We start from the raw sequence: 24288 nt of genomic DNA on the forward strand, positions 1-24288 counted from the left end.
CGAATATCTCGAAAACCGTCTATTTTACAGAAAATTTACAAGAGACAAAAAAGTTAGCAAATTTATTCACGATTCCAATGATACCTAATTTATTAAGATTGGTCGAAGAATAACAGAGAAATTAATTTTTTTCGTACTGCATGCATGACCACTTTTCACCATTTAAAGATCAATATTAATTTTTTAATTCCAGATGTATTTAAGATGAAGCTTTGAAACTCGGTATGGCTCCATATGGGAAAACAGATGATTTTACAATGGTTTTCAGGTGATAATGTTTGTCTTGTAAAAGTATTGTTGTTTCATTAAAAGTAAAGAACCAGATGTAGTGCTTCCTATTTCTTAGTCTCGCGTTTCCTAGGTCTTATTTCTATCTTAAATTTCCAGTTTCAATATTTTCTTACGTTGCTTCTACACAAATATTTAATTATTGTAATGGAATTTAGTTCGCTGGAGTACACCGATATTCTCTTCATGTATGGAGCAGCTCTTGGCAATGCGACCGAAGCAAGAAGAATGTATGCAGCTGCATTTCCAAACCGCCGTCTCCCTTCCGACAAGGTGTTCACAAGAACTCACAATTGGCTGAGAGAAGTTGGTTCATTTGAACGGAACAGGGTAATTGCTGGTAGGCCTCGAGCAGTTCGAAATGTTGCTTTTGAAGAGGAAGTATTGCAGAAATTCGATTTCAATCCTAGAACGAGTACGAGAGCAGTTGCAAAGCAAATCAATTCAAGTGCTTCTTCTGTGTGGCGTGTACTAAACAAGGAAAGACTTCACCCCTTCCGCTTTCAAAAAGTTCACTCATTGGTTGAACGCGACTATGAGCCAAGAGTAAACTGTGCCCGTTGGTTTCTTCAGCAAGACATTATCCAACCAAATTTTCTAGAAAATGTGTTATTTACCGATGAGTCCAGCTTTACAAGAGAAGGAATCTTCAACTCTCGCAACAGTCACGTCTGGGCCTTAGACAATCCTCATGAGGTCAAAGTGCGTGGTTATCAGCATAGATTTTCGCTGAATGTTTGGACGGGTATCTTAGGTAATCGCGTGATTGGACCATACATTCTTCCTAATCGTCTGAATTCTCCCACGTACATTACTTTTTTAAGAGACATACTACCAGAACTTTTGGAAGATGTGCCTCTTGCAAACAGATATAATATTTGGTTTCAACATGATGGTGCCCCTGCTCATTTCGGAAAGGTTGTTACGGACTTTCTGAACATGACCTATCGTCAGCGGTGGATTGGGCGGGGTGGACCAGTACCGTGGCCCGCACGTTCACCTGACCTCAACCCTTTAGATTTTTTTTTCTGGGGCCATATGAAAGACCTTGTTTACAGCACGCCAGTAGAAAACGAAGAAGACCTTGTGGCAAGAGTGGTTGCTGCAGCAGGTGCCATTCAAGATGATGAAAATGCTTTTATAGCAGTTCGACGGTCCATGATTGAAAGGTGCAGACTGTGTAATCAAGTTGAAGGACGGCATTTTGAGCAATTGCTGCATTAGTATCAGTGAACCGATTTGAGTGAAATTAATATTTTTCAATGTAAAATAAAATTTGGAGGAAATTTGTTCTTGTATATTTCTGTAATAAGAACGGTTTTCATGAAATTATAAAAAAATTAATATTGATCTTTAAATGGTGAAAAGTGGTCATGCATGCAGTACGAAAAAAATTAATTTCTCTGTTATTCTTCGACCAATCTTAATAAATTAGGTATCATTGGAATCGTGAATAAATTTGCTAACTTTTTTGTCTCTTGTAAATTTTCTGTAAAATAGACGGTTTTCGAGATATTCGCCATCAAAAATTTAAAATGGCCGCCATTTTGAAAAATTTCAACGAAAAAATTTTTTTTTATTTTTTATAGTTGAGTCTTTATAGCATAAATATTCATGCCAAATTTCAGATCAATACAACATTTCGTTCTTGAGATAAAAATTTTTAAGTGAAAAAAACAAAATGGCAGCTATAAGGATAACCGCTGAGTTTTGGACACTTCAAATATGACATTTGTAGTCTCCTAGCATCCAGGTACAATACCCTAAAATTCTCGACACTACTTCTGAAACACCCTGTATAACTGTAATATATATTTCAGTTCATGAGTACAGAGAAAAAACTCTGAAATTGATGAAATGAACTATCCATCTGTTATAAAAGGAATCATTACCGAATGAAATTTTCATACTGACTGCAAGATTGATATATTTCATGATCCAGGGATGAAAATATATAAAGAAAAATAAAAATCTCAGTACCTTTTTTTTGAAATATTTCATTAAAATTAATATTTGTGATAAAATATTTCAAAAAAAGGGTACTGAGATTTTTATTTTTCTTTATATTTATATTACAAGTAGCCCTATACAGAAAAGATATTGAAAATATAGTATATAAATTGTTCATGTTGAATAGAATTCAGTTTATTGAAGATCTGAATTATGTACTATCAAAATGGAATCACAAGAATTCAACACAAATAATCTCCATTTCCATTGGGAATAGTTATTTGATCAATTGGCGCTTTTTTAATTGCTCCTTCTCTATGAGTATACATATAGACAATACTCAACTTCCTTCTGTTGTTTATCTATCCATATCGAAATTGATTGTGGAATCTTAATGCAAGAATTCGTTGACCTAGGATATTTAATTTGAAGTTAAATGAACTCAATTCTTTGAAAAGTATCATCTTACCGGAGCTACACGAGCTAAAGTTCAATGCCAGTTGTTTACAAATGAGCAGAATATTCAAAGTTGAATCTAGTACTCGATTTATTAATCGGTTATAAGCATGAAACTAGGTGCAAGTTTATCCTAGTGGAATCAGTATAATCTCCTCTCAAGTTGAGTTATATTCCGTGTCAAACCTACTGACAGGACTGGTAATGAGCGGTTGGTAAAACTTTGAGATTTTGGAACTGATGCCGGAATAAACTCTTAAAGTCTCAAGTAAGTCAGAATCACCTTATCAAGTCGAAACAACTTTTACAGCCACAACTTAAACTAACTTTCAGCAGCATGTGCCTTTGTAAGTTATTCAAACTTATAGCCTCCAGAATGTGGAATTAGATAAGAGCCTACATGGATAGATTTAGGAAGCTCAACGTTATCATGTGATGCGAATTTCATACAAGCTTCGAACCTCTCTTTCAACCTCAATAATTAATTCTCTCCATTAAAAAAAACTTGTATCAATTATAGTCATTCCATTTCTCATATAGGGCATATCCAAGATAGTCATCTAACTGAGCTCAGAATAGATGCAATTTTCAGTAACTTATTAAGAGAGCCATGCATGAGCTGAACAATTATATTAATGGCAGCCTCTCTGCGAAACGCTATCATTGTTGTTCACAGATTGTGTTGTTTATTAACTTATTACTAAACGTGATCCACAGATGGAAATTGAGTGACTGGAATTGATATTCTTCCAATTTTGGAATACAGCGAGTAGCTTCATTATCTATCCTCAAAGACCATAACGAACAATTTTTAACAAATGAATATAATATGAAGGTTTATGCTATATTATATATCGGGTAACTAATGATCACGATCACAATAATTCATAAGTATTGCTTGAAAAAGTTTTAGATGAACTTATCATTTCTTTCCTCAAACCAACTAATCTAACTACTTGTGAATTCCAATACCACTACTGAAATACGGAGTTCACTAGTTAATCAAAATAGATTAAATTTATTCACGATAGCACATTGCACTGGTGAACAGAAATGAAAATACGATCATTCAATAAATTTCATCCGAAATATCAAAATAGAATCTTGCTACGCTTTCAGGGTATGAACAGAACGGTCAGTTCGTGTATATCTGCACACACCATACGTTTGCTGAGTCTACCAGTAGAATTTATTCAATCTCTTATAAATTTAAATTTCAATCTATAAATTTTATAAGAATGGCGAGAAAATTAAACCTTCAAAAATCGATGTGTGTGTGGCCACCATACACGTTTTAAAAAATTTCTGCAAATTAGTACCAAGTTGTAGCATGAGGCCCTAGAAATGAATAGAAGTAACACAGTAATTTTCATCATATAATTTCATTATATTATATAATTATATTATTTACGATATCATATTATATGTTATTTTAGTTCTGGGGCCTGATGATGTTATGAGTAGGTACTTAATTGCACAAACTCTTTTGATCATGAATGTGGGCCTTTTTACTGTTTATAATATCAGTTGCCATACACTTTAATAGCAAAAGATTCCTCATTGATTCAGTAAACAAGCTAATGGAACTCTTTCATCTGAACTTACTCATGAGAGCATAATTTAGATATTTGTCAATTAGAATGACTGATCGCGTGCTCAACACGCGCCTAAAGTTCACTGGGGCTCACACAGAAAATGTGTCACCTAATTTACATATTTCATGAGTTTTTGAAACAGGAACATCAAAAGAGCCTACAACTTCTCCATTAGCTCTGAATGCAATGAGAAAGGAATTTTTAAAAATATATCCTATCTCTCCATTGAATTTGTTTGTACAATTATTTATCAAAGTGGAAAATTGAAATTATTAGATTGAATCACACAAACTTCCTTCTTTGAGATTAGAAGTGAATTGATCGCAATGTGAATTCCGTGTATGAAAGTAACATATGAATGAAATATGAAATTTATAAATATTGACTCTCATTTAATGATCAATCACATTGGCCACTTCACACCAATTTTCATACTCAATGTCCTTGAAATGAATCAGGTGCACCACACAACTGAAAAATTATTCTCATGGTGTGATATTCACATTAGAAAACCATCTACCTATCATACCCAGATTTCCATTATTGATGCATATTAATTGTTAATTTCCATTTCTTTTGATTTTGTATAATTTTCTATCACACTATTAGATATAATGATCGTGTAATAGATGAGTTGATAGTGGAGAAGGTTATTACTTGGATTGAATTCTTTTCAATATTGTTTCTATAAAACTACAATCTCTCACCTCAATTATTGTAGAGGTCGGGAAATCATTTTATCCACTTCCACTAAGCATAAAATTGATTTTCGAAACTATAAACGATATCATATAATCATATTATAACTCCAGTATGACGGCTAACGTTACTATAACTGTTAGAAATGCTAGATTACCTGAATAGGTGCGTGACGAGATTGTAGAAGCGTAGATACGGACGATAGCGCCCAGTAAGACGGACAGGCCATAGCAGACGCCGACGCTCGACAGGCTTCTCTGGCCTTCACGAGGAAAGCGTCTTGGGAGGAGTCAGCCAGCACAAAAAACGAAGAAGAAAACATACCTAGAAGAGCAGAACCGATCACTAACATGACAGCAGTGTCTGAATACCTACACGCCGGCATAGTGGCGTATTTTCATCTGCACCGGTCTCAACGTACGCTCACCTGTATTTATAGACGAGAGTAACTAGTAGACGAAGAGGAGAAAGAAGGATAAGGAGAAAAGTGTTCCTTTCCTTTCGCTGCATCAAGTGCTCCCAATGGTGTCATCTGGGCTTTCAATTCTTACTGCCACCTGTTCCATTCATAGAGGGTGAAAATTGCCCAAGTAAAAAGAGTCTTCAAATTCGTTGTCGTCACTTGAGTTTATGCTGAAAATTTTAATTCAATTTATTGTTATCAACTCTCTAAGGAGTAATCCACATTGTGTGGAGCATTATACCCTTATTCAAGGTGTGATAAAATCCAAGCCAGGATGATTGGGCTGTAGCAGATGATCACTCATCTACTTACAGAACAAAGCTCCCATGACTCAGCAGCATATTGTGAGGAACATAAAACATACAATTTGTGTAGTTTTGTGTGATCAGGTCAATTTGTGTGTTTGTTAGATGATCCCACGCTCTTTTAATCCAAAGGATGGCGAATCTTTCAATCATACTTTTCACTAGTCAAATAACTTTCTTCCAGTACCAGTTAAATTATCTTAAGTAATTGTTCTTGTCATTGAATACAACGATTCATTCCAATTGAGAGATCATGATAAGATCAGGTCGGTTTGTAAGTCTCTGTATTAGAAACAATGAACGATTCTAGTAACATAAACATAAACAAAATATGTTTGTTAGAACTTATGGAGTGTATTTTACATTTTTTTAGAAGATTCTTCATTGAAAAACGATATAAAACAATTGAAATGACTAATCTGATCTCATTTGAACGGATTTCTCCAATCATCTATAATAATAAAGGAAAGAATTGGCGTATACATACACGATGGGAAGTACACGTTTAAAGCAATATTACTACTATACATAAATAAACCATGAACCAATGAACTGATCAAATTGAAATTTTACTTAAAGATTATGAATTTACCGAGGATGGATGTAGGTGTATTTAAATTTCCATCAATATATTCATTTCATTCAGAACAAGATCATTCAATTTGTGATTTAGAGTTTCCGTAAAAATTGAAGACTGATAAAACAGAGCTTTCTCCAAGTAAATCCATGTCGTAATTTATTTATTCATAGATACAATCACAAATTTCTGACACACATGACTCATTAATGGAAAGGTTTCGGGTTCGAGACCGATCAAACCCAATCTTTAGCTGAGAATTTAGAACTCTGGTGAAGATTAGCCACGTAATTTAAACAGAATAATAAATAATATTTCCATTTTTATTTTTTCCTGGAGGTAGATTGCATTTTCCATCACAAAATTTTCCCCGGTGCAAAGCACGGGCTACTTGATACTCTCAAATAAATCATAGCCTACCACCCTAAACTCGTTCATAACTTGACATGATTCCTCATTTGTATTATGATAATTTGATTTAATGATTACAATTAATAATGCAGTTCAGTTGGTCTGTTGGAAGGCGCAAACTTTTTATCTCATCGTTGTTGACAAAAACAGTACAACTCAAGTTTGAAGTATCTGTGCATTTATGCAACTATTCAAAACTTGAGAGCATGATATACAATGCAGTGCGGCCTGTGGGTTTTTCAACCAAAGGATATTGAAACTATTTTCAAGTTTGAGAGTTGAAACTTTCCACTTGAGCCCCAGCCCAAGTGATAATCCGGAGTGTGTGCTGGAAAACAATTCACTTCTGTGGCGAAGTCTTGAATGCGAGCACAATTAAAATTCCGAGGCCGACTTCAACTTTCTTCCAAAAGTTCGCCGTTTTCCCTAGGGAGACCAGTGCTTCTGAGCCCCTCATTCTGTCCCATTATTATTCAGAGATTCTTTCACCAATATAATCTCAGTCCGATCATGGTGTAGGCCTACTCCAAAGTACTCCCCTGAATAATCTCCAACTTGTAAAAGACATTCGATTCTACAGTATTCCATCAGTGATCGCTAGGAATTTCAATTTATTAAAATAATCATTCATTGAAAAATTTCCTGATTAAATTAACTCATCCGTGTCAATAAGAGATAACCAATCTTATAAAAAAGTGAAAGTTTTACTCCTCATAAAAATCTGAACCAAATGAGATCATGATTTCTATCACTCAAGTGATTGATACAGAGGAAAGAACACATTTGAACCAAGTAAGTGACATCGATAATGAGATCAGTTCGATGTTTTTATTCCTAATTCCATTGCAATGTTGTCTAAAAAGACTAATGAGCATTTTTCCTAATATGATAAAGGGTTAATTGAATAAGATAGGTAGTTCTCACCAGGACTACTTTTTATAGCAACTAACTCAAAACTAGCAACAAATGGAAAGATAACAACCATAATAATTTATAAATTAATAAGATTTCATTGACCGAACGTAGTGAGGTCTATGTTTTAACTCGGATTTTCTTTTGTCTGTATGTATGTATGTAACACAATTACAGCAGAACGCCTTGATAGAATTCAATGAGATTTGACAGGAATATTCCTTTTTCAACTGCGCGTCGATATCTATACAAAGTTTTTTTTTTGAAATTCTGCATTTTTAGCATAATATGGAAGGAAAAGGAATTGCTCCATACTCTGATATCATCACTATATCATAAGATAGGATTAATCGGACCATAGATTTATTCATAATCAATCAGCTGACAAGTGGATTACACAGATGTCTGGAGAAGTCGTGACTATTTCTTTAAGGTTTATAGTTTCAATCAAAGAGGTATGCATCTTTAAGGTCTTTGGTTTCAATATTTTCTTTTGCAGACATGGTATTATGCGTGCCCATCGGTATAAATATTCTCAAATTTGAAAATACTAATTTAATAGGCGATTAAAAATAATGAAATGAACTGAATAATACTGAAGAAATTATAATATTTTTGATTGTAAAGAATTAATTTCCATCAAATGGAAAGATTATCGCGGAATTGGATGAATTACATCATATGGAATACAAATTCAAACGTGAACTGAGTTTGTTAACATTTCAAACAGGTGACATCAGATACTTGTGGATGAGAAAACTGCGTGAGGTCAACTGTTCACAGAACTTCTAGTCTATTATATATAGATACACATTCAAACTATTGACACTGCTCCGCTTTTGACACTTTCACTCCACAACATTACACAATTCGAAGGGCTTGGACCGCTTCAATCCACGCAGCATATCAATCCGATGTGCATAAATTATAATCAGCTTCAGCTTCCTTTTTATTTTAAAATTGAACCATGAGAAATCATGAGAGAATAAATAATCATAATTTTACTTATTCCATGAAAAGATACAATCAACATTAACCAGAATAATACTTTACAAAGCCTTTTTGTGAAGGCATAATATTCTGTATCTTGTATCTGGACAAAAAATCTTGCTTGGAAGAAAAAAATTAAAAGAAATAGAGATGGAACGCTCGATTCGAAAAGTATTAAGATACGAAACGTATTATGTAGAAAAATATGAGCAGACTTCTGTCCATTTCAAAGCAGAAAGTTCATCACGTTTCCAACAAGTAGCAATCAGTATGATCCAATGCATCAACCAATAAAATATAAGAAATCATCAAGTCTATTTTTCTTTGTACCCGAAATAAATTAATAAGAAAAATTTACATCAGGATTGAAGACTTATAGATGCTGGAATAAACCCAGTTATTCATTTGGAACAGTGGAATCGAATTATTTTTGAAGAGCGAGATTTTTATTTTCTTCTCTTCTAAGATTTTACTTATTTTGTTCTCAAAAATATATTTTAGTCAGCACTCCAGCTTTGTAGTTGGACTATCATTGCTGATAGCTTTTTCTAGGTTTGGGAACTATGGGCTTTCAAGCCTAGAAATACTCATTCCAAAGTTTGTATTCTGACTTCTTGGAGTAGCAAACGTTTTCTGAAAAAATTCTCTTAATTTACAGCGAGCATCAAATAATTATAATGGAAGAGGAAAACAAATGCAAACTTTCTTAACTGAGTTGGAAAACTTAATGAAGTAAGTTCTTGGAGTCAGCAAGTTATGATTCCTTCATTCTTACATGGAAATTCCTCGTTCCTCCACGAATAATTTGTTGACTGACAAAAACTCTTTTCATGTGAGCCGAAGAGCAGAGAGCGTCGACTTTGTTTGTCTAATGACGATTGTAAATGTAGCCGATTTTGTCAAAACTGGGTTGTTGAAGCTATGAGTTGAAATTAGTTCATGGGTATGAGTCAACAACAATGTAAACAATAATGGTGTATGCGGAATACAGAAGAAACTTGAAATAAAGATTTTACGCTTATAATTGAAAAAACATAAGCGAAATGCTTAGAAGAAACAAGAAACTTGTGTTTGAAGATCCAAATATGGTGGAAAATGGTGAAGAAACTAACAATTTCTTCATCCAACCCAACAATGCAGTTGGTATTGTGAAAAATCATAACGGTTCATGACAAGCACCTGCACCACCAATTATTGCGAGTGGACTACCTGAATTGACTCAATAATAATGAAGGGCCTTTAAACTCAGATGTTCTTTGCTTTATTCTCATTTCCATGGCTCACCAAAAATTACAGTCATTCTACTGGTACAACGTATTATTTTCTCTTAAACTAAAAAAACTATTTCTTTCGAATAGGAGAAATTCCTAATTCATTCATTCATCTGTATCAAAGGAATGGAGGATGAATGACAGAGGAAGGAATATGTATACAGATGAAAAGACTGCCTTCCAATCATAGTGACTCAATCGATCAGAATTATTATCGAATCCTATTTTCTTCAAAGAAGTAATACCTGAATAATAAGAATGATGAATTATGGAAACAAAACTTCTGTAGTACAATTTTAAGTTGTCTTTTGAAAGAAATGTCCGTTTTCAAAAGACTGATGAAATCGACAATGATGTTCCGACTCTATTGTCATTTTCAAGTGTCAAAATAAACGTTTATTGATCTAAGATTCGAGAGAATAGAGAGATTTGTTTATAAAATATTTTGACACTTGAAAATAACTTTGTGTTACCGGTACTCAGCTCTTCCAATTTCAGTTGACTATTCCCTATGAGCATGGGTGAAGTGCATTTCAAAAACGTAAGAAGCGTCGGTAGCGGATTTTTTTCGAATTCAATTTGTCAATTGGAATAGTTGTTATTGTCTCTTCAACTGTAAAAATAACAGTAATATAATATTGTATAACAGTATTGTTTTTGCTTCATATATTTGATTTTTTTTGTCTAAATGCAAATAACTGTTTTGTTTAAACTATGTCTCTATTTACGTTATTATAGAATGTATTTTTATCTATTGTAGTAAGTTATACTGTATTATTTAGTTCATATCATCTGTCATGTCGAGGTTGAGTGGTAGAGAGGACATAGAAGTCCTTACTCTGAATAATAAATAATTTTTACATTCTCATTTTCAATATCAATAAGGCCTTTCCTCTATCAATTCCTTATTCCAAAAAATGATTGGTTTGACGAAGAAAAGAATTATATGTTGTAGCTTTCAATGAGAATAGGAGGTTGTATGCATAACCGTTATCACAATTCGCAATCGTTATCATCTAACTTTGATACTGGTGAATAATCGTATACTATAATAATATTAAGCAATGAACTGGCTTATACACGTACGGGATAGGGAAATTATGTTTGGCGCATCATCACGTCTGAGCTACTGGACTGATTAACTTGAAATTTTACATATAGATTCTTAATTAACCGTGGATGGTAATAGGCCTATTTTCAATTCTTAAAGATCTCATTAAGTCAAGTTTTCAGTTAGTCAAGTTTTACGAAGGACCCTTGCGGAGCATGGGTTACCAGCTAGTATAGAATATTATCGTTGATTCTAAAAATCCATGCATTCAGTTCTCTCCTTTATTCAATAAACAGCGGAATCTGAGTTTATCATTTTGAATGGCTCATGTTTTGAGCATATTATTTTATTGACCAGTCAGAGCTCATTTGAATCCTGAACACTATTCCACAATTTATGTCTTAAAACTATAAAATTTCATGTATCTTGATAATCTTCAAGAAATGATTCTTCTTAAATCTTTCGAGTTTCTTTCAGTCTACCTTATGTAGTAGGTTCATAATGAATTCGTTTACAACTAGAGGACCAATTTCTTGAATATGTTTGCTTGCATGCTATTTCTAATTATAATGATCTAGGTAACATAAAATTCAACTGAAGTTCCAAGAGAGCTCTACAATTTAACTTTGTTCAGTAGATTTTCTCATGCATGCGTGAAGAACTTTGTTATAACCAATTTCCATGTAAACTGACTAAGCATCTAATATCCCTCTTAGAGGGATAACAGTTTTAAAAATATGAAAGCCAGAGTTTCTTGAGATTACTTTTGTTATTCAAAAGCCGTCGGCTTGGAAACGTCAATGGATTATACAACATTTCATGAAAAAACCATCATCTCACCCTCATGAATTTCAATGGAAAGTATATCCAACAAAGTTTTCTTCCTTTGAAGATGAAGAACATAAAAATATTTCGGGTCATACGATTCTTAAAGATTCATAGTGTGATCTACGACAAAAGTAATGCAATGCATATCTCCAATCTCCTGAGAATTGATAATGGAATAATCCGCTAATTGCATGATATAATGCTAATTAACTATTTAATCAACTCAAAGTTTGATAACATACTTCCATAAACTTTGCATAGTGTTGCTTTGGCTCAAATAAATCTTTTACTGGATTTTTATTCCATTCCTAACTACGTACATAAGTACGTATTTGTGGGTTAAGTGGAAGAGGGGGCTTTTATTGCCTCATTTTCGCCCACATCATTTTTGAAATTGTAAAGTGTAAATGAAAGGCATTTGTCTATCTATCTATTATTCTACATCAGGCCTATGTGCATGGATCATACATGGATCTTCGACATTGGAGCTTGACTTGACAAAGAGATGAAATCTTAATAGAAAATATAAGCTTTTTCGCATACTACGAGATAAGATGTTCGTTTGCAACATAACATGTCTTAGAACGTTTCCCTACCAATCACTCAATAGTTCAATTCGACGCAAATACAAACTTGTATGTTGCATATGCTTTGTTAATGCGAATAATTAACAATCCAATCTATTTCGTATGTGCAATCTTTAACATTTGAGTTTCATGTTATTTGTGCGATTTGTTTTTTTGTTGTAAAACGATAAAAGGAGTCAGTAGCTTCTAGTCACTTTGTTCCATTCAAGTGAAATTGAAAATAAAATTAGCTTGTTATCGTATGATAACATCATTATATTGTGATGGGATACTCCTTCTGAAGGAGTGAATCCTGAAACTTGAATGGTTACAACTCATTCAAGGGATAATATAGAAGCCTCATTTTCTGGGCTTATCTCATTGAAGAAACTATTTTCTTGTTCAGTTCTATTGTTTCTGTATTCTTAAATGTAGACGAGGTCATACATAAAGGACGCTGGATGGATCAGAGTCACTCTTCTACTGGCATTTAAATGGAGTTCATCATGTATGAATATTCACTCCGAGCGCATCAGCTTTTAAAATTAGAGAAACGTACCGCTTTTGAGATGAATGCATTATTGCGTTCAGAACAAAAATTGAATCCACTTTCAAACCGTCATGTGGCTAATATCATCCTCATGGCTTTCTCCTCTACATAATTATAAGCAATTCTGAAACAGTGACTAGCTAGCTGAGTGTAAGGACTTCTCAAGATGTGGGGTAGACTACTCTTCAAGACACTACTATTCAACTTGAGTTCAACTCCGAGTACAGTATTACTGAAATTATTGTTCGAAGAATAATCTTGTTCATATCATCCCAATAGATTATTAAGTACTTGAGGAATGATCATAATTTAATAACAGAGATATCCATTGAATGATATTTGGCACTGGGATTTGCCATGATGGAGGAACCTGTCAACTGGTATGTCAAGTAGTTTTGTGAAGAAACTTTTGTAATTGAAGCTCTTTCAACTTAAATAAAACATAATTCACATCCCAGATTAAATTTAATTTTCACTCGCCTTTTATTCTATAAGGATTGGTAAGAGATTCTATGGCGGCTTGCTATTTTCTGGCTTTGTATTTGATATAGAATCGATATCATTCTTCTGCAATAATACCAGTACATCATTGGTGATTTCCTATAACTATATAGCAATAGAAAATAAACTCAGTCTCATGGCTTGGTAAACGAAAATGGAGAATTGTGAAAAGTGTTTCAATCTATATTCGATTGTATGTGAGGATCTAATGAATAAATAGATGCATTCCACATTATATCGAATTGATAATAGTTCCAAGATTATTGATCAATATTGGAAATTACTTATTCTGAATTCTCAAATTATGACTATTTTGGGTGCATCATCAATATTGTGGTCATTGTACTCAAATAATTATGAGAGCTCAAGAATTTAAGAACTTGATTAGTTAGTATTCTGACTAGTATTCAAATTATTACTATTTAGCGTGCATCATCTCACAATTAGTAGTCATAGTACATAATTATTAATCATGATTTTTATTTTCAATTGGACTTTGTGAGATCTTCGAAATGTTATCAATACTTTATTCTCACAATAAGCTTGGGAGAATTAAATTTCAAATTCATGAGTGATTCAACATTCAAATTCATGACATATTAAGACAAAACTCATGACATCCACTGGTTAATATGCCACAAGATCGAAAAAGTATTGGAGCAAGTGTCACAATGCTGCTACCTCGGTTGTGATATCAAATTGATTGCGAAAGAGAAAAAATAGCTGAATTCCAATCAATATGTGGGAACATCAGCAGGACGCCAGGAAATAAACGCCCTGATGAAGTTCTACAATCACTGATGAGGTGATGGTGGCCCCTGTTCTTCTATATGGTAGTGAATCATGGATCACAATAAAACCTCTAGAGAGCAGGGTGCATGTAGCAGAAATGAGATTCCTTCGCAGGACAAGAGCTGTGACCACCGGACCACATACGAAATAAGGTTATAAGAATGAAAAGGTTATATCATATCGCAACCGATAGCATGAGTATGTGACAGCAGGTGGAGAGAGAATGTCAACAGAAAGGACTTTCATTCCAGTTTAGAAATACTAAACTACAACTTCATAGGAAAAAGAGATATGGGTAGATCTGGGAAAAGATGATAATAAAAATATAAAATATGTGATAGCTGAAAAAATTACTTCATTTCAATTTTGGAAATACTAGATAGGATGTGGGCTCTAACTGTTGTGAGACGGAACCCGCAAGAGTCTGAACATTAAATGAAAGAAGCAGAAGAAGAAGAATTCAATTTCATCCATCACAGAGAAGCTTTTTATTCTTTCCTGATCCAAAACTAAAAATATGAGCCTTGAATCACTTTACATTTCCAAATTAAATCATGATTCTAAAAACTTTTCCCTCCAAATATTAACATTAAATGCTACCAGATTTCCCGTTTCTCTAGACTCTCTAGTGAATACGTTAATAGTGTATATATTGTTACTACTACTACGTTAGTAGTGTACGTTAATAGTTAGATGCCATCTTTACTGTATAAGAGCGATCATACATGATACATTCTCAATTATTGATTCAGACTTATTTATTCATTTATTTACTCTGCTTGATTATTGATTAGACGCTAAATAGTACGGAATTTACGAGATGATACCTTGATCACTCGATGCAACTAAATTATTGTAAAATATCAAATACTGTACCAATTTGAAGTGTAACATAAAACTATCAGACGCCAAAATCTGTAAATGAGTTGACTTGAAAGAAGCTACATTCTCAATCATAATCCATGATTTATGTCCTAACTTTTCAAGGTTGAATAAGATCATTTTTATCACTCTCTATAAATTATCGTTGTAATTCCAAATTGCGATGTGCTAGAGCACAAAATTTATGAAGCAAGAAGAATTTCAGATGTGACTGCTGGGGGTATTATAAATGAGAGGTGTTACTGTGATCAATTTAGCATGTGAAGTTGAGTGAGTTTGCTTTCATGCACTCGTTTATAAATTAATGTGATTGGCATCGAGGATTCAGACGGACAGCTCACAGCTCGGTCTTGTTCAAATCTCATCTCCATCGTAACACTCTTTCATAATCGATCGTTCAGTTGAGAAATGTATATACATTAGCGGCCGGAGAGTAAATGAATTAGAACTTTTGCTGGTTTCGTCGCGAGAAATTTCCAACAGTTTATATTGTTCGAAGCGAAAAGCAATCAGAAGCGTTCCAACAATGAGTGTTAGAGACGCTTTCCGCTCTAAAAGCCTGAAAAGTCTTCGTCCGACAGAAATAAAATGTTTGCCACTGAAAGGTTTCAAGTCCTCAGTTCAGCTACTGCAGCTGTACTCAGCGCAGCCGCTCACACAGCACACTTGGCAGTAGCTGCACTGATATGAGCACAAAGTATGTAGCACTCATTCATTACCAGAATACACGTTTTTCGAACGTTTAAGATTCGTACTCATTCTTATCCCATTTTGTTCAAATCTTGATACTGTTAATGAAAATGAAATGTTGAAAGTTTTATCCGATGAGAACATGTATGCTTGTCGGAAACTTTCCAAAAATATTTTTGAAACATTTGGAGCTTCATTTCCCATGAACTTTTCCCACAGTGATACTTTGGAAAGTATAATTCTGAGACCCTGAGAATTGGAGAATTGAATTTCAATTGGAGTACGGTTGTTACAATTTCCTTGTTATTCATCATGAAAACTATAATTTTGAGTAGAATTCAGAGCTCGATAGGGTACGGTCTGAAAAAATTGATTGAATGTAATTTTTAGGAGTGATTGCGTCTTCTGCATCCTCTTGTCCAATCTCCTTTTGGACAGTTTGATAATAAGAACGGTAATTTTCACTTTTCTTGTAAAATACTGACCTTCCTCAACTGCGAAAGTGTTTGAACAGGATCCTGGCCTGATATTGCCGCTCAGTCGCTGACAGCTCACACATTGGTTGCCAGTTACTCTTCATAAAACACTTTTAATGTGTATCAATTTTTTCTACCACTCTTTACATGTGGAAGTGATTCAGCATCTATTTTCATAGTGAACGCTCAACAGTCAATAATAGTACTCAAACCCGATCATTTCATGGTCAGTTAGGCCTACCTGTTCAAAAATGATGCACAAAGGAGAATACTACTATCAAACTTGTTCCTTCAATTTTTTTTTTAATAGCATTGACTCAATCACCTGATTAATCACTAATAATTAACCGATTTGCACATTTTACATAATGATTATTGAAACAGAAACTTTGGAAAAATTCTGGGATTGAATTATTTGAAACAAATAGCCATCATTATTCTTAATGTGAATTCAAGTAATTCTCATTATCATAATGTGAGCTACATGAATCCATGTAAGCTACAATCAATACGTGAAGACTCACAGGGAAGAAATAATACTCTTACAATGTATATGAAACAATAATTCATAGTCCTCAGTTAGTAGAAAAGATTCTCAATATCCAGTTTCCATGAATTTAGAGTAAATTTGGAATCAATTGGAAAAATACAATAAGTAGAATTGAACTGGCGAAAAAACCCTTCTTCTCCACGTCGTGGTTGAGTGGTAACGTGAACTTTACTGTCCAAGCTTCGCCACGTCATTGAATAGAGAAGTCATCAACCTATTTTTCAATTTTTTACAGAAGGAGGAAGAGTAATGTTTATGCTTTGAAAGAAGGATTGGAGAGGTCTAATAATAGTAAGCACTATTAGGAACTAGAGGAATACAATGATATCCATAAAAAATAGAAACTCAGTATTGAATGTTATGATTAAGCCACTCACATATTCCATGCTATCATGTCCGGGACAATTCCATTGTAGATGAGATGAATGTATAAATTCAATGCTTGATCTTTGTGAATAGAGGGATAAAACTAATCCATACGCGGAAGTCGGGAAGAAAGTTTACTGCTTGAAATCGAAAGATAAATGGTTGGAAGTTACTTATTCACTTCAACCTCCAAGTTCCAAGTTAACGTTGAAGTTGTATCATTTGCAAGTGGAGTTTGAGTATGTGTGAGGTCTCGTTCTCGTTTGAGGGTAAGATGCGCCAACTTGAACGTGGAAAGCCGCATTATGAAGTCAGCGCAGCCCTTGTCATACTCAGCAACGAAAACAATTCAGTTTGCCTTCACTACTCACTAATATTATTCACCAGCACCCAGACTCTGTTTCTAGTGGATAAATTCTAATCAAACAAGGCTTTCTTCAATTGAGATTTGCATTAAAAAGCTATACTACTCGAATTAAGCTTGATGATGTTATTTCTAACTGAATTATCAATGCATTTGTTTCTGTGATGAGTTTTGGAGTAGTTTGACAAATGCCAATCATTTCATATTACAAATAATAACGAAAGCATATCATGTACACTACTATGAGGTTATGTTAATTTAATCATTTCACGTCTTGGTTTCAATTATTGTATCTTTTGATACATTTTTCAACAATGACACAGTTTGAAGAGGTAGTACACTTTATCTGTTGATTAGCTGTGATCAGTAATGAGGAAAGTCGAATACATATTATTCTTATATGTCAACTAGTTTGAATAATTGATGAGTTGATGGATTTTCAAAGTATATTATTAATACTGTTTTAACAAAATATTTCTTCCTTCATGAAATTTGAATTCTTTTCAAATTACGATTATGAATAACTAGACAATGAGAAACTGAACCCAAACCGGTTTTTACTTTCCTTGCCCTACTACCATAGGTAAGGAAAGTATTGCTTTCCAAAAAAAATTAAGGTACCCCAATTTCAAGTTTTCTATACGTGTCAAGGTCCCCTAAGTCAAGAAACATGATTTTTGGGTGTTGGTCTGTGTGTCTGTGTGTGTGTGTGTGTGTGTGTGTGTGTGTGTGTGTGTGTGTGTGTGTGTGTGTGTGTGTGTATGAGTCTGTGAACACGATAACTCCATTCCTAATCAACCGATTGACTTGAAATTTTAAACTTATGGTCCTTATTCCATGAGGATCAGACAATAAGAAATTCAATAAAATTCAATTCAAGATGGCGGAAAAAATGGCGGATAATTACTAAAAAACCATGTTTTTCACGATTTTCTCAAAAACGGCTCTAACGATTTTCTTTAAATTTATACCATGGATAGCTATTTTGGTTTCTATTTAACCACATAGAAATTACTGATAACAGAGAACTTAACAAATTGTCCCTCTGAATGGGAGATGGGCCCAATCAGAGGACCGAGGCTCGCACACCGTTACATGTTTTCCCAGTTACATATCAATTCCAACTGTGGCCTTTTCACTGAAAATTATTCCCCCTCCACGAGCGTTGAGCATAACTTCCAGTGGAAAAGCCAAAGCTGCAAAAGGTCAATGGTCGTACAATTCCCAATTTCGTAACTAAGCAACAAGTTAGCAAATTCAAACAAGACAGAGTCAATTCTCACACTAAAAACGCAGGGTTCAACAAACAGTAAAATCAAAGTTCATTTCAGTTCAAAAACCTGAAAAATAATATAAGATACACACAAACAACTACAATATTACCCACTCAATATCACACTATTATATTACCCCCTCCCCTAAAAAGACGATTTCACCAAAATTTCATTCACTCTTAATTTGCTTTCACACTAACACTTGACACTATTATCTGGTCGACATCAAGCCTGGAGCTGGGACCTGGAACAGCCCTTCGATATGGATGGGGGTGGTCGAAGAGATGCACCCATGCACCCGACGGTAGTACCCAGACATCTCAGCCAGTGGTAGGTGGTTGACATCAGCGCAAACTGCAATACAGCTGTAGGTCAGTTCTGGCAGTCGGAAGCCAGTCAGCTGTTTGCTGGCCTCACCGACATCAGGAAGTCAGCATCCTCCCGGAACAGTGGACATCACATCAGCAGTAGCAATGATGTCATCGGGAGTGGGGCATAGATGGAATGGCCCAATCGCTCTTGCACACAGTAGCCTCTTGTAGACAGGCCGTGATATCCCAGAAGACAAATAAATCACTGTTTCTTCCAACAGGAACTAACCTTTTCAACTGTTATCACTCAACATTTCATCAAAACTCACAACTTACATGAGAGTTGGGTGTGCCAGACCCAGAAAAATTTACTAACACTGTAGCTCAAAATAGAAATGACCGGGCCCTTTAAAATTAACTCAACTCAAAATATTCACTTTTCACATAAGACAACAATAAATTTGAACGCATAATATATTTCCTAAAACTTCAAATAATTTCCAAAGTCATTATCAACTGTCATTTCATTATCTCGTATCAATTAATTTCGAAATTAATTACAATTATTCTATCTCTCTAACTACGCTTTCGGAACAATAGCCTGCCAGCTTGCATTTTCAGATTACCCTTCAATATTGTAGTCATAACGTCCAACTAATTATTGATTCAATTATCTATTACGTTTTCAACTATTTTCCGTTTGTCTCTACCACTGTTTATTCGATATTCCTTCTCATGTTCTTCTTCCCCTTCTCTCGTTTCATTCGAGTCTTGAGAAAAAAAAATTATAATCTCGATTTACTGTTTTACTCTTATTTCCATTGTTCTCATCGCACAGTCCAAGGGGTATTCTCTTCTCTTTCCAACCGTTACTTTCTCTCTCATTCTTACTCACACTTGTTGATCTTTTATATCTCTAATACACAATATACAGATTCTCTCTCTCATCAAATCAACTATCTATCTTTCAATTATTCAGGTCAGATCTACTCGCAGCTTTAGTTTAGTCAAATAATAGAACTAAACCATGAAATAAAATACTTCCACTATTTCTTATTGATTGGCCAATTTCCCTATCGCCCTCTTAAGAACCAGCATAGTCGAAAATGCCTACAATCAAGAATTACTACAACTATGGATTCCCGATCCATGTTCATAACACCAGTTCACCCAACTGTGTTATCTCTCTCATTGAATTTCCCGAATTCAATCTCACCTTGGGATTCCCGATCCCAAAACCTCTCAGTCCCGCTGAATCGTCGTCATCACTCGATAACACCGCCTGTATTATCCTCAGTACCTCAGACCCGCTGAGTAAAAAAAAAATCACATCCTTATCCATTTTACCTTATTTACCAATAATTTCTGCCCAGAATAAACCGAAATCTCAAATTACAACCTACTCGATCCAGCCGCAAAGTGAGTATTCAGTTCAAACGGGCGGAAATAATACTATTCATTCATCATTCTTCCATAATATGAAATCCAATCATCTCAATCTACCGCACATCCTTGGACTATCTCTCACAAAACATTATTTTAAAACAATTCCACACAAAATTTTCCTTGACGAACTACGGTAATCACATTTGAACATAAAATTACATTACAACGTTTTTCAATTCAACAAAAATTCATTTCTCTCTATTAAACAATGCGTTCTACATTTTCTATAATTCCATCAGTCTGGTGCAATGTTGCCAACTTTTGCAGTCACCGGAAAGCTCATGTTACAAATTTCTATTCCATTGTTCCAGATCTTGGAATCGAATTTCACTCGGCAATATTCCCAAGCTCAACAACGGATAACTGATTTTCATCTTCATAATATGTTCAACTACAAAATAATTTTCAATTCAAATTTCCAGATTTCAAAACTCCTTTCATAACAGAAACTAACACTTTTCATCTCAAAATATTTCACGTATCACACTTACATAGTTATGTTATCACAATAAAATGTTATGTTCCTGCTCATGTTACTAAGAAATTATTAATTTTGAAACAGGCTGTTTTCTCAATACTTCTTATTAATCCACAAAACTATTGATTAATCTGGCATTTGAATGTTTGTCATTTTTGCAGACAAACCCCACACCTGACACCATTATGTAAGCGGTGGAGGTATTTTTAACCCTACACCACACCTGATATATTTGTCTCTATTTAGTTTAATCTTCCAAAATATGAAATATATAAGAATACATGTGGTTCGATAGTCATTCTTGCAGACTATACCACCGCTGGCCACCAATGTAAACGGAGGGGGGTTGTTTCTTCTTTTCTTCAATATTTGCTAAAATTATGCTATTAAATCTCTATTTGAATCCTTGATTGGTTGGGAGCTTTTAGTGGATTCGTTCATTCAAATGCACAGATTATCATCATTAACTAATTGTCACCTATTCTAGCAGCTAGCAACGAGTCAGGAACTTCAATGAAAAATACTAATAAAATTTAACTTCAGGTTTATTGAACTCTAAGTGAATAGAACGAATTGCTAAGAGTCAGGTAACATGTCGAATTTTCAAACAGAACAAAGTGATTCAGCAATTGATTCACAAAAAAACAATATATATTCAATACCAATCTACACATTTTGGGAACCTGCTAACTTGCTGCATTTAAATTTGGGCCTCGGTCATTCTATGAAATTGAATTTTGTGCTTGATAAGAAAAACAATAAAAGTTCGGCACTCACCATTTTAACAATATTCGAACTTGAACTCTTCAGAAACACTTACATACGCTTAATAAAACTCACTATATTTGAACTCACACGCACAAATAATTTCCTGGTTCTACTCTCACTAACAATATTAAATTTTGGTTTCTATTTAACTACATAAAAATTACTGATAACAGAAAACTTAGCAAATTGTCCCTCTGAATGGGAGATGGGCCCAATCAGAGGACCGAGGCTCGCACACCGTTACATGTTTTCCCAGTTACATCTCAATTCCAACTGTGGCCTTTTCACTGAAAATTATTCCCCCTCCACGAGCATTGAGCATAACTTCCAGTGGAAAAGCCAAAGCTGCAAAAGGTCAATGGTCGTACAATTCCCAAATACAGTAGCTTTTTCGACAAGAAATTGAAACTGCATTTGAAAAATGCACGAAAATTGCTTTAATTTCGACAACTCAAATCAAATCAAATCAAACTGTTTATTCCTCAAAAACAAAAACACAATACATGTTATAGCAGCAATAAAACTCAAGATATACACAGAATTATAACATGACTATGAGCCTAGTAGCCTATGTTGATATTATAATGTATATAAAATAAAATTTCTAAAAATACATGACCATGATTAACAAAAACTGTGACTGTTAAATTAATAAACATTGATAACTATTATTGCTGTTAACACAAATAACTGTTGAATAGGAGGAAGGTCCCCGCATGGGCTGTGCCTGAAATAACTAAGCAACAAGTTAGCAAATTCAAACAAGACAGAGTCAATTCTCACACTAAAAACGCAGGGTTCAACAAACAGTAAAATCAAAGTTATTTCAGTTCAAAAACCTGAAAAATAATATAAGATACACACAAACAACTACAATAATACCCACTCAATATCACACTATTACACATTTTCTTTCCGATCATTACTTTTTGAGATATGAGCGCCTGAAGTTTGAATTTTTGGTACGAAACATTTCAAATTCGGTCAGATATAAATCCAAGAGATTCAGAGGATGGATTCTTCATGGTATTGTTGATTTAGTAGAACGAAAATTCTATGAAAATATAAATTTTTAAAAAAGTTATTCAATTTACCAAAAATAACTCAACTAAAAGTTATTTTTGGCTATTTTAAGTAAATTGAATAACTATATTAAAAATTGATATTTTCAGATAACTTTTGTTTTACTAGATCAACAATACCATGAAGAATCCATCCTCTAAATTTCATGGATTTATATCGTACCGAATTTGAAATGTTCTGTCCCAAAAATTCAAACTTCAGTCGCTCATATCTCAAAAAGTAATGATCGGATAAAAATGTTTCCTGAGAAAACTTTTTCATTTTTATAGCTTGATGATATACAAATCAGAAAATCTGGTGTGGTACACTCACACAACTTTCCTTGCTCATTGAACTGTAAGCCTAATTCTCAAACGAGAATAATTTAGGGGAATAACATCATGACAATTATTGGCGGCAAAATATTATTTGCAACTACGATCAGACTACTGTATATGTGTATATATAATTATTGTTTTCAGAGTACTTTTTCCTTTGTGTAAATTGTGAAATTAGGTGATTTTTTTAAAAGTCGTCAAAACAGCTGTTCTACAGATGAAATATCTTGACTATGACTGTGTACTTTTTATAAACTGTTCTACCTACCTCATGCACGAGATGGAGGTTACAAAGTCCATTTCTCAAGGATAGGGTAGACCCCGCATTAGTTCTCCAGGAAAAAGACTCATGCCAGTTCATAGATCTGATAAATAACTATACAGGGTATGAATTTAAAAAAATCGTTAGAGCCGTTTTTGAGAAAATCGTGAAAAACATGGTTTTTAGTCATTATCCGCCATTTTTCTCAATAATATTACGGAGCTCCTGAAATTCCCCCAGAAATGAGACTCATGCCAGTTGATAGGGCTTATAAATAGCTATCCATGGTATAAATTTGAAGAAAATCGTTAAAGCCGTTTTCGAGAAAACCGTGAAAAACATGGTTTTTTCGTCATTATTCGCCATTTTTCTCAAGAATATTACAGAGCTCCTGAAATTTTCCCAGAAATGAGACTCATGCCAGTTGATAGGGCTTATAAATAACTATCCATGGTATGAATTTGAAGAAAATCGATAGAGCCGTTTTCGAGAAAAACGTGAAAAACATGTTTTTTTTAGTAATTATCCGCCATTTTTTCCGCCATCTTGAATTGAATTTTATTGAATTTCTTGTTGTCTGATCCTCATGGTATAAGGACCTTAAGTTTAGAATTTCAAGTCAATCGGTTGATTAGGAATGGAGTTATCGTGTTCACAGACATACACACACACACACACACACATACACACACAGACCAACACCCAAAAATCATGTTTTTGGACTCAGGGGGACTTGAAACTTATAGAAAACTTGAAATCAGGGTACCTTAATTTTTTTTGGAAAGCAATACTTTCCTTACCTATGGTAATAGGGCA

At 34.1% G+C, this 24288-nt stretch overlaps 1 protein-coding gene across 3 annotated transcripts in view; it reads right to left on the bottom strand.

Moving 5' to 3' along the window:
- The window catches only part of LOC111048539, a 77312-nt gene that overhangs the window by 24458 nt on the left and 28566 nt on the right, over positions 1-24288 (bottom strand). The window contains exons 2-3 of one of the 3 annotated variants that reach the window (XM_039438977.1): positions 5416-5621; positions 5146-5312 (exon numbers count right to left, since the gene is read on the bottom strand). In XM_039438977.1, coding sequence (XP_039294911.1) covers positions 5146-5310 — 165 coding nt within the window. In that variant the 5' untranslated portion in view covers positions 5311-5312; positions 5416-5621. The other 2 variants (XM_022334451.2, XM_039438984.1) reach the window with 2 other exon arrangements.

The sequence above is a fragment of the Nilaparvata lugens genome, chromosome 1, assembly GCF_014356525.2.
Source record: "Nilaparvata lugens isolate BPH chromosome 1, ASM1435652v1, whole genome shotgun sequence".
NCBI classification, from domain to species: Eukaryota; Metazoa; Arthropoda; class Insecta; order Hemiptera; family Delphacidae; genus Nilaparvata; species Nilaparvata lugens.